At 44.2% G+C, this 13463-nt stretch overlaps 1 protein-coding gene across 1 annotated transcript in view; it reads right to left on the bottom strand.

Annotated features, from left to right (window-relative positions):
* Window positions 1–13463, bottom strand: part of LOC118382482 (voltage-dependent T-type calcium channel subunit alpha-1I-like) — a 167259-nt gene that overhangs the window by 40627 nt on the left and 113169 nt on the right. Inside the window, exons 21-25 of the mRNA XM_052520010.1 lie at window positions 11846–11935; window positions 11291–11483; window positions 10385–10536; window positions 9662–9771; window positions 1247–1380 (exon numbers count right to left, since the gene is read on the bottom strand). Of these exons, the coding sequence (XP_052375970.1) occupies window positions 1247–1380; window positions 9662–9771; window positions 10385–10536; window positions 11291–11483; window positions 11846–11935 (679 nt within the window). The remainder of the gene's footprint in view (window positions 1–1246; window positions 1381–9661; window positions 9772–10384; window positions 10537–11290; window positions 11484–11845; window positions 11936–13463) is intronic.

Here is a 13463-nt window from a genome sequence, read left to right as displayed (position 1 = left end):
CACTGTCATACACACACGCTCTCACAGACACTGTCATACACACACACACACTCTCACAGACACTGTCATACACACACACACTCTCACAGACACTGTCATACACACACACGCACTCACAGACACTGTCATACACACACACACTCTCACAGACGTGGCCATACACACACACACACACACACACACACACTCACAGACACTGTCATACACACATACACTCTCGCTCGCTCATGGCCCTCCCACTGGCCCAACCATTAGTCATGAGCTGTAGCTTTGGTAGGATTAATGATGAAGCAGTGATCTGTTGTATACTGGGTCTGAACACTGGGTCTATACACTGGGTCTGAACACTGGGTCTATACACTGGGTCTGAACACTGGGTCTGTACACTGGGTCTGAACACTGGGTCTGTACACTGGGTCTGAACACTGGGTCTGTACACTGGGTCTGAACACTGGGTCTGAACACTGGGTCTGTACACTGGGTCTGAACACTGGGTCTGTACATTGGGTCTGAACACTGGGTCTGTACACTGGGTCTGTACACTGGGTCTGAACATTGGGTCTGAACACCGGGTCTGAACACCGGGTCTGAACACTGGCTCTGAACACTGGGTCTGTACACTGGGTCTGAACACTGGGTCTGAACACTGGGTCTATACACTGGGTCTGAACACTGGGTCTGTACACTGGGTCTGAACACTGGGTCTGTACACTGGGTCTGAACACTGGGTCTGTACACTGGGTCTGAACACTGGGTCTGAACACTGGGTCTGAACACTGGGTCTGTACACTGGGTCTGAACACTGGGTCTGTACACTGGGTCTGAACACTGGGTCTGAACACTGGGTCTGAACACTGGGTCTGTACACTGGGTCTGAACACTGGGTCTGTACATTGGGTCTGAACACTGGGTCTGTACACTGGGTCTGTACACTGGGTCTGAACATTGGGTCTGAACACTGGGTCTGAACACCGGGTCTGAACACCGGGTCTGAACACTGGCTCTGAACACTGGGTCTGAACACTGGGTCTGAACACCGGGTCTGAACACTGGGTCTGAACACTGGGTCATGCTATCCATAGATTCCAGAGGGGCGTAGAAAGTAAGAGTAGAAAAGGTGTTGAACTGTGTGTGTGTGTGTGTGTGTGTGCCAGGGTGCGACTAAACACTCATATGCACTTCTTCTTCTCTCTCTCCCTCCTTCTCCCCCCCCCCTCCCTCCCTCCCTCCCTCCCTCCCTCGTTACCTCTTGCGATCCTCAACACCCTCATGATGCGTATGATGGTAGGGTTGATGGGGAGAGAAGCGCTGTAGTCGATCTCCTCCAGAGTGATGCCCATCACTGACAGCAACACGATGGCCAGATCCAACTGATTCCACCTACACACAGAGTCAGAGAGCAAAGGGTCGTCACACTGGAGGCCATGTTCCATCAGGGTCATTCATGTACTGTGTACAGGTACAGACATGTGTGTGTGTGTGTGTGTGTGTGTGTGTGTGTGTGTGTGTGTGTGTGTGTGTGTGTGTGTGTGTGTGTGTGTGTGTGTGTGTGTGTGTGTGTGTGTGTGTGTGTGTGTGTGTGTGTGTGTGTGTGTGTGTGTGTGTGTGTGTGTGTGTGTGTGTGTGTGTGTGTGTGTGTGTGTGTGTGTGTGTGTGTGTGTGTGTGTGTGTGTGTGTGCTGTGTACTATATGTGTGTGTGTGTGTGTGTGTGTGTGTGTGTGTGCCCAGTAACCCAGACTGTTTCCACCTGCATGCATCTCCACTATGTCCCAGTTTAAGACACGCTGAGAACTCAGACTGAGTACGCAGAGAGACTGTCCTGCCAGATGCCACTGATGTCATAGAAAAGAGATGAGGTGCTGCCCAATCACACTAACATATATCTCTCTCTCTCTACCCCCTGTACTCTCTCCCTTTTTCTCTCTCTCTCTCCATCCTTTACCTCTTTCTCTTCTTTCTCATTTATTGTATCTCCTCTCTCTCTTCCAACCCCTCCTCCCCCTCTTTTCTCTTCTACCCCCCTCCCCTCCCACTCACTCTCCCTCTTTCTCTGCTTCCATCATAGAAAATGGGTCAGTACCATTAAAGCACCAGGTAACACATGTATGTGTTGTCAACAGCAGCAGCAGTTCAGCACCAACCATTCAGTACTGAGTCAATGAAATGAATTGATATCCAACATCAGCCACAATCTATCTGCTTCATCAGTAACCCATTATGTTGAATGGGAAAACAATTAGAGAAAGAGAATGAGTAGGAATGGCTCTAGTGATGCTCCATGTATCTGTGAGTGGGTTGATCTGGGTCCTGTTAACAGTAATGTGGGTGTAATTGAATTAATAACAGTAATAATAGAATGGGAGAAATCACTGCTCCACCATATTGCTCACAGTGAGGGTGAGATATTGGACTGTATGGAGGCAGAGAGATTCTTCTGTGATTTCTGTTTCCTGATTGAGTCCATGGGTCAGGAATGGGTCAGAGATGGTCATGAATGGGTAAGGAATGGGTCAGAGATGGTCATGAATGAGTAAGGAATGGGTCAGAGATGGTCATGAATGGGTCAGGAATGGGTCAGAGATGGTCATGAATGAGTAAGGAATGGGTCAGAGATGGTCATGAATGGGTCAGGAATGGGTCAGAGATGGTCATGAATGGGTCTGGAATGGGTCAGAGATGGTCATGAATGGGTCTGGAATGGGTCAGAGATGGTCATGAATGGGTCAGGAATGGGTCAGAGATGGTCATGAATGGGTCAGGAATGGTCATGAATGGGTCAGAGATGGTCATGAATGGGTCTGGAATGGGTCAGAGATGGTCATGAATGGGTCAGGAATGGGTCAGAGATGGTCATAAATGGGTCTGGAATGGGTCAGAGATGGTCATGAATGGGTCAGAGATGGTCATGAATGGGTCAGGAATAGGTCAGAGATGGGTCAGAGATGGGTCAGAGATGATTCAGAGATGGGTCAGGAATGGGTCAGAGATGGTCATGAATGGGTCTGGAATAGGTCAGAGATGGGTCAGAGATGGGTCAGAGATGATTCAGAGATGGGTCAGGAATGGGTCAGGAATGGGTCAGAGATGGGTCAGGAATGGGTCAGGAATGGGTCAGAGATGGTCATCAATGGGTCTGGAATGGGTCAGAGATGGTCATGAATGGGTCTGGAATGGGTCAGAGATGGTCATGAATGGGTCAGGAATGGGTCAGAGATGGTCATGAATGGGTCAGGAATGGGTCAGAGATGGTCATGAATGGGTCTGGAATGGGTCAGAGATGGTCATCAATGGGTCTGGAATGGGTCAGAGATGGTCATGAATGGGTCTGGAATGGGTCAGAGATGGTCATGAATGGGTCAGGAATGGGTCAGAGATGGTCATGAATGGGTCTGGAATGGGTCAGAGATGGTCATGAATGGGTCATGGGTCAGAGATGGTCATGAATGGGTCAGGAATGGGTCAGAGATGGTCATGAATGGGTCTGGAATGGGTCAGAGATGGTCATGAATGGGTCAGGAATGGGTCAGAGATGGTCATGAATGGGTCAGGAATGGGTCAGAGATGGTCATGAATGGGTCAGGAATGGGTCAGAGATGGTCATGAATGGGTCAGAGATGGTCATGAATGGGTCAGAGATGGTCATGAATGGGTCAGGAATGGGTCAGAGATGGTCATGAATGGGTCAGAGATGGTCATGAATGGGTCTGGAATGGGTCAGAGATGGTCATGAATGGGTCAGGAATGGGTCAGAGATGGTCATGAATGGGTCTGGAATGGGTCAGGAATGGGTCAGAGATGGGGCAGGAATGGGTCAGGAATTGGTCAGAGATGGGTCAGAGATGGGTCAGAGATGGGTCAGAGATGATTCAGAGATGGGTCAGGAATGGGTCAGAGATGGGTCAGGAATGGGTCAGGAATGGGTCAGAGATGGGTCAGAGATGGGTCAGGAATGGGTCAGGAATGGGTCAGAGATGGGTCAGAGATGGGTCAGAGATGGGTCAGGAATGGGTCAGAGATGGGTCAGAGATGGGTCAGGAATGGGTCAGAGATGGGTCAGAGATGGGTCAGAGATGGGTCAGAGATTGGTCAGGAATGGGTCAGGAATGGGTCAGAGATGATTCAGAGATGGGTCTGGAATGGGTCAGGAATGGGTCAGAGATGGGTCAGGAATGGGTCAGGAATGGGTCAGAGATGAGGATAGAGGAGTGTACTAACTATAGTTATTCTGCATCTGATGAAATGGACAATGATACATCTACACACAATGCAAGTATAGCAGATTAGCATCATTAATATTGTTCTGGAGGCAGCTCTGTAGAGTGGTCACTAGCTGGCACAGCCTTTAAACCCAACCTTAACCCTAACCTTTAAACCTAACCTTAACCCTAACCTGTCAACCTAACTTTAACCCTAACCTGTCAACCTAACTTTAACCCTAACTTTAACTACCTACAGTACAGTAAACACTATGAATCAAACAGTGAGATGACACACACAGTGTCCCCAGTGCAGCGTATTTAATTCAGTCACCTTTACTAGTACCATTTAGTATAGAGAGAGCATCCTGGTTATATTACGGCTGTGGCATTACTACTATGAATCACACAGAGTGAGAAAACACACACAGTGTCCCCAGTGTAGCAGTGTGGATGGTGTTTATTCAGTAGCTCAGCAGTATCTGTATTTGACTATCCAGAGAGTATCCCAGCTAGTTCAGCTATAGTAAAGCTATGACAATACCAGGAAGTACAATTGAAGTATCCCAGCTAGTTCAGCTATAGTAAAGCTATGACAATACCAGGAAGTACAATTGAAGTATCCCAGCTAGTTCAGCTATAGTAAAGCTATGACAATACCAGGAAGTACAATTGAAGTATCCCAGCTAGTTCAGCTATAGTAAAGCTATGACAATACCAGGAAGTACAATTGAAGTATCCCAGCTATAGTTCAGCTATAGTAAAGCTATGACAATACCAGGAAGTACAATTGAAGTATCCCAGCTATAGTTCAGCTATAGTAAAGCTATGATAATACCAGGAAGTACAATTGAAGTATCCCAGCTATAGTTCAGCTATAGTAAAGCTATGACAATACCAGGAAGTACAATTGAAGTATCTCAACTATAGTTCATTTATAGTAAAGCTATGACATTACCAGGAAGTACAATTGAAGTATCCCAGCTATAGTTCAGCTATAGTAAAGCTATGACAATACCAGGAAGTACAATTGAAGTATCTCAGCTATAGTTAATTTATAGTAAAGCTATGACAATACCAGGAAGTACAATTGAAGTATCCCAGCTATAGTTCAGCTATAGTAAAGCTATGACAATACCAGGAAGTACAATTGAAGTATCCCAGCTATAGTTCAGCTATAGTAAAGCTATGACATTACCAGGAAGTACAATTGAAGTATCCCAGCTATAGTTCAGCTATAGTAAAGCTATGACAATACCAGGAAGTACAATTGAAGTATCCCAGCTATAGTTCATTTATAGTAAAGCTATGACAATACCAGGAAGTACCATTGAAGTATCCCAGCTATAGTTCATTTATAGTAAAGCTATGATAATACCAGGAAGTATAATTGAAGTATCTCAGCTATAGTTCATTTATAGTAAAGCTATGACACTACCAGGAAGTACAATTGAAGTATCTCAGCTATAGTTCATGTATAGTAAAACTATGACACTACCAGGAAGTACCATTGAAGTATCCCAGCTATAGTTCATTTATAGTAAAGCTATGATAATACCAGGAAGTACAATTGAAGTATCTCAGCTATAGTTCATGTATAGTAAAGCTATGACACTACCAGGAAGTACCATTGAAGTATCCCAGCTATAGTTCATTTATAGTAAAGCTATGACAATACCAGGAAGTATAATTGAAGTATCCCAGCTATAGTTCATTTATAGTAAAGCTATGACAATACCAGGAAGTATAATTGAAGTATCCCAGCTATAGTTCATTTATAGTAAAGCTATGACACTACCAGGAAGTACCATTGAAGTATCCCAGCTATAGTTCATTTATAGTAAAGCTATGACAATACCAGGAAGTACCATTGAAGTATCCCAGCTATAGTTAATTTATAGTAAAGCTATGACACTACCAGGAAGTACCATTGAAGTATCCCAGGTATAGTTCATTTATAGTAAAGCTATGACACTACCAGGAAGTACCATTGAAGTATCCCAGCTATAGTTCATTTATAGTAAAGCTATGACAATACCAGGAAGTACCATTGAAGTATCCCAGCTATAGTTCATTTATAGTAAAGCTATGACACTACCAGGAAGTACCATTGAAGTATCCCAGCTATAGTTCATTTATAGTAAAGCTATGATAATACCAGACAATTTATAGTAAAGCTATGACAATACCAGGATGACACTACCAGGAAGTATAATTGAAGTATCCCAGCTATAGTTCATTTATAGTAAAGCTATGACACTACCAGGAAGTACCATTGAAGTATCCCAGCTATAGTTCAGCTATAGTAAAGCTATGACAATACCAGGAAGTATAATTGAAGTATCCCAGCTATAGTTCATTTATAGTAAAGCTATGACACTACCAGGAAGTACCATTGAAGTATCCCAGCTATAGTTCATTTATAGTAAAGCTATGATAATACCAGGAAGTATAATTGAAGTATCTCAGCTATAGTTCATGTATAGTAAAGCTATGACACTACCAGGAAGTACCATTGAAGTATCCCAGCTATAGTTCATGTATAGTAAAGCTATGACACTACCAGGAAGTACCATTGAAGTATCCCAGCTATAGTTCATTTATAGTAAAGCTATGACAATACCAGGAAGTACAATTGAAGTATCCCAGCTATAGTTCAGCTATAGTAAAGCTATGATAATACCAGGAAGTACAATTGAAGTATCCCAGCTATAGTTCAGCTATAGTAAAGCTATGACAATACCAGGAAGTACAATTGAAGTATCCCAGCTATAGTTCAGCTATAGTAAAGCTATGACATTACCAGGAAGTACAATTGAAGTATCCCAGCTATAGTTCAGCTATAGTAAAGCTATGACAATACCAGGAAGTACAATTGAAGTATCCCAGCTATAGTTCATTTATAGTAAAGCTATGACAATACCAGGAAGTACCATTGAAGTATCCCAGCTATAGTTCATTTATAGTAAAGCTATGACAATACCAGGAAGTACCATTGAAGTATCCCAGCTATAGTTCATTTATAGTAAAGCTATGACAATACCAGGAAGTACAATTGAAGTATCCCAGCTATAGTTCAGCTATAGTAAAGCTATGATAATACCAGGAAGTACAATTGAAGTATCCCAGCTATAGTTCAGCTATAGTAAAGCTATGACAATACCAGGAAGTACAATTGAAGTATCCCAGCTATAGTTCAGCTATAGTAAAGCTATGACATTACCAGGAAGTACAATTGAAGTATCCCAGCTATAGTTCAGCTATAGTAAAGCTATGACAATACCAGGAAGTACAATTGAAGTATCCCAGCTATAGTTCATTTATAGTAAAGCTATGACAATACCAGGAAGTACCATTGAAGTATCCCAGCTATAGTTCAGCTATAGTAAAGCTATGACAATACCAGGAAGTACAATTGAAGTATCCCAGCTATAGTTCATTTATAGTAAAGCTATGACAATACCAGGAAGTACCATTGAAGTATCCCAGCTATAGTTCATTTATAGTAAAGCTATGATAATACCAGGAAGTATAATTGAAGTATCCCAGCTATAGTTCATTTATAGTAAAGCTATGATAATACCAGGAAGTACAATTTAAGTATCTCAGCTATAGTTCATGTATAGTAAAGCTATGACACTACCAGGAAGTACCATTGAAGTATCCCAGCTATAGTTCATTTATAGTAAAGCTATGATAATACCAGGAAGTATAATTGAAGTATCTCAGCTATAGTTCATGTATAGTAAAGCTATGACACTACCAGGAAGTACCATTGAAGTATCCCAGCTATAGTTCATTTATAGTAAAGCTATGATAATACCAGGAAGTATAATTGAAGTATCTCAGCTATAGTTCATGTATAGTAAAGCTATGACACTACCAGGAAGTACCATTGAAGTATCCCAGCTATAGTTCATTTATAGTAAAGCTATGACAATACCAGGAAGTACAATTGAAGTATCTCAGCTATAGTTCATTTATAGTAAAGCTATGACAATACCAGGAAGTACAATTGAAGTATCCCAGCTATAGTTCAGCTATAGTAAAGCTATGACAATACCAGGAAGTACAATTGAAGTATCTCAGCTGTAGTTCATTTATAGTAAAGCTATGACATTACCAGGAAGTACAATTGAAGTATCCCAGCTATAGTTCAGCTATAGTAAAGCTATGACAATACCAGGAAGTACAATTGAAGTATCCCAGCTATAGTTCAGCTATAGTAAAGCTATGACAATACCAGGAAGTACAATTGAAGTATCTCAGCTATAGTTCATTTATAGTAAAGCTATGACACTACCAGGAAGTACCATTGAAGTATCCCAGCTATAGTTCATTTATAGTAAAGCTATGACAATACCAGGAAGTACAATTGAAGTATCTCAGCTATAGTTCATTTATAGTAAAGCTATGACACTACCAGGAAGTACCATTGAAGTATCCCAGCTATAGTTCATTTATAGTAAAGCTATGATAATACCAGGAAGTATAATTGAAGTATCTCAGCTATAGTTCATTTATAGTAAAGCTATGATAATACCAGGAAGTACAATTGAAGTATCTCAGCTATAGTTCATTTATAGTAAAGCTATGACACTACCAGGAAGTACAATTGAAGTATCTCAGCTATAGTTCATTTATAGTAAAGCTATGACACTACCAGGAAGTACAATTGAAGTATCCCAGCTATAGTTCAGCTATAGTAAAGCTATGACAATACCAGGAAGTACAATTGAAGTATCTCAGCTATAGTTCCTTTATAGTAAAGCTATGACAATACCAGGAAGTACCATTGAAGTTTCCCAGCTATAGTTCATTTATAGTAAAGCTATGACACTACCAGGAAGTACAATTGAAGTATCCCAGCTATAGTTCAGCTATAGTAAAGCTATGACACTACCAGGAAGTACAATTGAAGTATCCCAGCTATAGTTCAGCTATAGTAAAGCTATGACACTACCAGGAAGTACAATTGAAGTATCCCAGCTATAGTTCAGCTATAGTAAAGCTATGACACTACCAGGAAGTACAATTGAAGTATCTCAGCTATAGTTCAGCTATAGTAAAGCTATGACAATACCAGGAAGTACAATTGAAGTATCTCAGCTATAGTTCATTTATAGTAAAGCTATGACAATACCAGTAAGTACAATTGAAATATCCCAGCTATAGTTCAGCTATTACAATACCAGGAAGTACCATTGAAGTCACAATAACTATTTTCTAATGGAGTTGTGGTTAAGAAGGGCAGCTATGAATCATATACTCTGTATGAATCATACACACTGAGATGACTGACATGCGCAAACACACACACACACACACACACACACACACACACACACACACACACACACACACACACACACACACACACACACACACACACACACACTGTGTGTCCCCAGTGCAGCAGTGAATACAGTGTTTATTCAGTAAGTCAGTGTGGCCCTGTAACTACCTGTCCTTAAAGAAGCGTCGGAAGCCAAAGGCGGTGAGCTTCAGGAGGGTCTCCAGTACAAAGGTGGATGTGAAGAAATAGTTACAGTACTTCAACACTAGATCCAGAGACTGAGAGACAGAGAGAGAAGGAGGTAGGAGGGAGGGGGAGAGAGAGAGAGAGGAGGAGGTGAGAGAGAGGGAGAGAGAGAGGAGGTGGGAGGGATGGAGGGGGAGGGAGAGAGAGAAGGAGGTGGGAGGAAGGGGAGAGAGAAGGAGGTGAGAGAGCGGGAGAGAGAGAGGAGGTGGGAGAGAGGAGGGGGAGAGAAGGAGGTGGAAGGGGAAGAGAGAGGAGGTGGGAGGGATGGAGGGGGAGGGAGAGAGAGAAGGGGGTGGGAGGAAGGGGGAGAGAGAAGGAGATGGTAGGAGGGAGAAGAGAGAGAGAAGGAGGTGAGAGAGAGGGAGAGAGAGAGGAGGTGGGAGGGAGGGGGGGGGAGAGAGGGAAGGAGATGGTGGGAGGGAGGAGAGAGAGAGAAGGTGAGAGGGAGGGGGAGAGAGAGGCGGTGGGAGGGAGGGAGGGGAGAGAGAGAAGGAGGTGGGAGGGAAGGGGAGAGAGAGAGAGAGAGAGAGAAGGAGTCACATATGGTACTGTGTACATGAAAACACACGACACTATGTCTTTCTGTACCCCCCACCCCCACCCCCACCCCCACCCCCTCCCACACACCGCTCCCTCCAGTCTTACTCGTGGCTGGCTGTAGTGTTCCAGTGACATGGTGATGACGTTGATACAGATGATGAAGGTGATGAAGAGGTCCAGGTAGTAGGTGGTACACAGAGTGTGGATCCACAGGCGGAGGGAGCTGTAGCTGGCATAGTAGGGGATCTTCTGGGCGTCTGGCAAGGGGAGACAAACACAGGTAATAGTGCTTTATGCATAGTATTATGTACACTATTCAAAAGCATTCCTGTGATGTCCTCCTGTCAAGAGTAATACTCATAAACAATTCACACAATCATTGATGATCTATCTCTGTCTGTTCTTCTCTCCCCCATCCCTCTCTCTCTCTCTCTCTCTCTCCCTATCAACCTCCATTTCTCACTCACACCCTTTCTCCCCCTCTCCCTTTCACCCTCTCTCCCCCTCCCTCCCTTTCACCCTCTCACCCTCTCTCTCTCCCTCTCATCATCCCTCCCCCTCTCTTTCTCCCTCCCTTTCTCCCTTTCACCCTCTCTCTCCCTCCCTCCATCCCTTTCTCCCTCTCACCCTCTCTCACCCTCCCTCCCTCCCTTTCTCCCTCTCACCCTCTCTCACCCTCCCTCCCTCTCTCTCTCCCTCTCATCCTCCCTTTCTCCCTCTATCCCTCTCTCCCTCTCATCCTCCCTTTCTCCCTCTCTCCCTCTCACCCTCTCTCCCTCATACTCCCTCTCTCCCTCTCATCCTCCCTCTCACCCTCTCTCCCTTTCACCCACTCACCCTCTCTCCTCTCACCCTCTCACCCTCTCACCCTCTCTCCCTCTCACCCTCTCTCCCTCACACTCCCTCTCTCCCTCTCATCCTCCCTTTCTCCCTCTATCCCTCTCTCCCTCTCACCCTCCCCCTCTCTCTCCAGGCACCTTGCACTATCTCTTCTTCCCGTCTCTCCCTTACCCCTCCTCTTCTTCTCCATGCGTCTCCGTCGTTTATCCTCTCTCCTTTTAGCCTCTTCCACTTCCTGGTTCTGACGGCACTTGTGGAAGTTCTCCACTACCACGCCCACAAACATGTTCAGAACGAAGAAACTGACGATGAGGAGGAAGGAGATGAAGTAGAGGAGCATCCATGGACTGTTGTTGATCACTGGCTAAAGGGAGAGAGGGAGGGAGGGAAGGGAGAGGGGGGATGGAGAGGGAGGAAGGCAGGCAGGGAGGGGAGAGGGGGAGGGGAGAGAGAGGGTTGGGAGGGGAGAGGGGAGGAGAGACGGAGGGAGGGAGGGAGGGGGGAGGTGGGATTGAGAGGGAGGGAGAGATGGGGAGGGAGGGGCGAGGGAGGGGGAGAAGGAGGGAGAGAGAGAGGAGTGGTGCATGTGAGTGTTTAGTCGAAGGAGGAGCGGGAGAGAAGGAGTTGAGTATGCTCTGATAGATCAGTCAGCCAACACAACTGAAAAAAGAATACATCTATAGAAATATAATGGATAGACTTGATGACCACTATTAGACTAGTTACCTGTTGGTCCACCCCAACAGCATCCAGGCCATGGTACATGATGTTCACCCAACCGTCCTTTGAAGCCAGCACAAACAGGGACATCAGAGCCTGTGGTACAGAACGCACACACATATACACACAGAACACACACACATGCAGAAATGCAGACATACACAGACAGACAGAACACACATGAAAGACATGAAATATAAACATACATATAAAGACAAAAACACACAGACAAAACATCAGTACATCGGTCCATTCAACATGTCCATCAGTTCAGTACTTCATACTGGTCCATTCACCATGTCCATCAGTTCAGTATTTCATACTGGTCCATTCAACATGTCCATCAGTTCAGTACTTCATACTGGTCCATTCACCATGTCCATCAGTTCAGTATTTCATACTGGTCCATTCATCATGTCCATCAGTTCAGTACTTCATACTGGTCCATTCACCATGTCCATCAGTTCAGTATTTCATACTGGTCCATTCACCATGTCCATCAGTTCAGTATTTCATACTGGTCCATTCACCATGTCCATCAGTTCAGTATTTCATACTGGTCCATTCACCATGTCCATCAGTTCAGTACTTCATACTGGTCCATTCACCATGTCCATCTGTTCAGTATTTCATACTGGTCCATTCACCATGTCCATCTGTTCAGTATTTCATACTGGTCCATACACCATGTAGATCAGTTCAGTAATTCATACTGGTCCATTCACCATGTCCATCAGTTCAGTACTTCATACTGGTCCATTCACCATGTCCATCAGTTCAGTATTTCATACTGGTCCATTCACCATGTCCATCAGTTCAGTACTTCATACTGGTCCATTCACCATGTCCATCTGTTCAGTATTTCATACTGGTCCATTCACCATGTCCATCTGTTCAGTACTTTATACTGGTCCATTCACCATGTCCATCTGTTCAGTATTTCATACTGGTCCATTCACCATGTCCATCAGTTCAGTACTTCATACTGGTCCATTCACCATGTCCATCTGTTCAGTATTTCATACTGGTCCATTCACCATGTCCATCTGTTCAGTATTTCATACTGGTCCATTCACCATGTCCATCTGTTCAGTATTTCATACTGGTCCATTCACCATGTCCATCAGTTCAGTACTTCATACTGGTCCATACACCATGTCCATCAGTTCAGTATTTCATACTGGTCCATTCACCATGTCCATCAGTTCAGTATTTCATACTGGTCCATTCACCATGTCCATCAGTTCAGTATTTCATACTGGTCCATTCACCATGTCCATCAGTTCAGTACTTCATACTGGTCCATTCATCATGTCCATCAGTTCAGTACTTCATACTGGTCCATTCACCATGTCCATCAGTTCAGTATTTCATACTGGTCCATTCACCATGTCCATCAGTTCAGTATTTCATACTGGTCCATTCACCATGTCCATCAGTTCAGTATTTCATACTGGTCCATTCATCATGTCCATCAGTTCAGTATTTCATACTGGTCCATACACCATGTCCATCAGTTCAGTATTTCATACTGGTCCATTCACCATGTCCATCAGTTCAGTACTTCATACTGGTCCATTCACCATGTCCATCTGTTCAGTATTTCATACTGGTCCATTCACCA

Source organism: Oncorhynchus keta, chromosome 5 (genome assembly GCF_023373465.1).
Source record: "Oncorhynchus keta strain PuntledgeMale-10-30-2019 chromosome 5, Oket_V2, whole genome shotgun sequence".
Classification (NCBI taxonomy): domain Eukaryota; kingdom Metazoa; phylum Chordata; class Actinopteri; order Salmoniformes; family Salmonidae; genus Oncorhynchus; species Oncorhynchus keta.
This window is presented reverse-complemented; position numbering and strand designations above follow the sequence as displayed.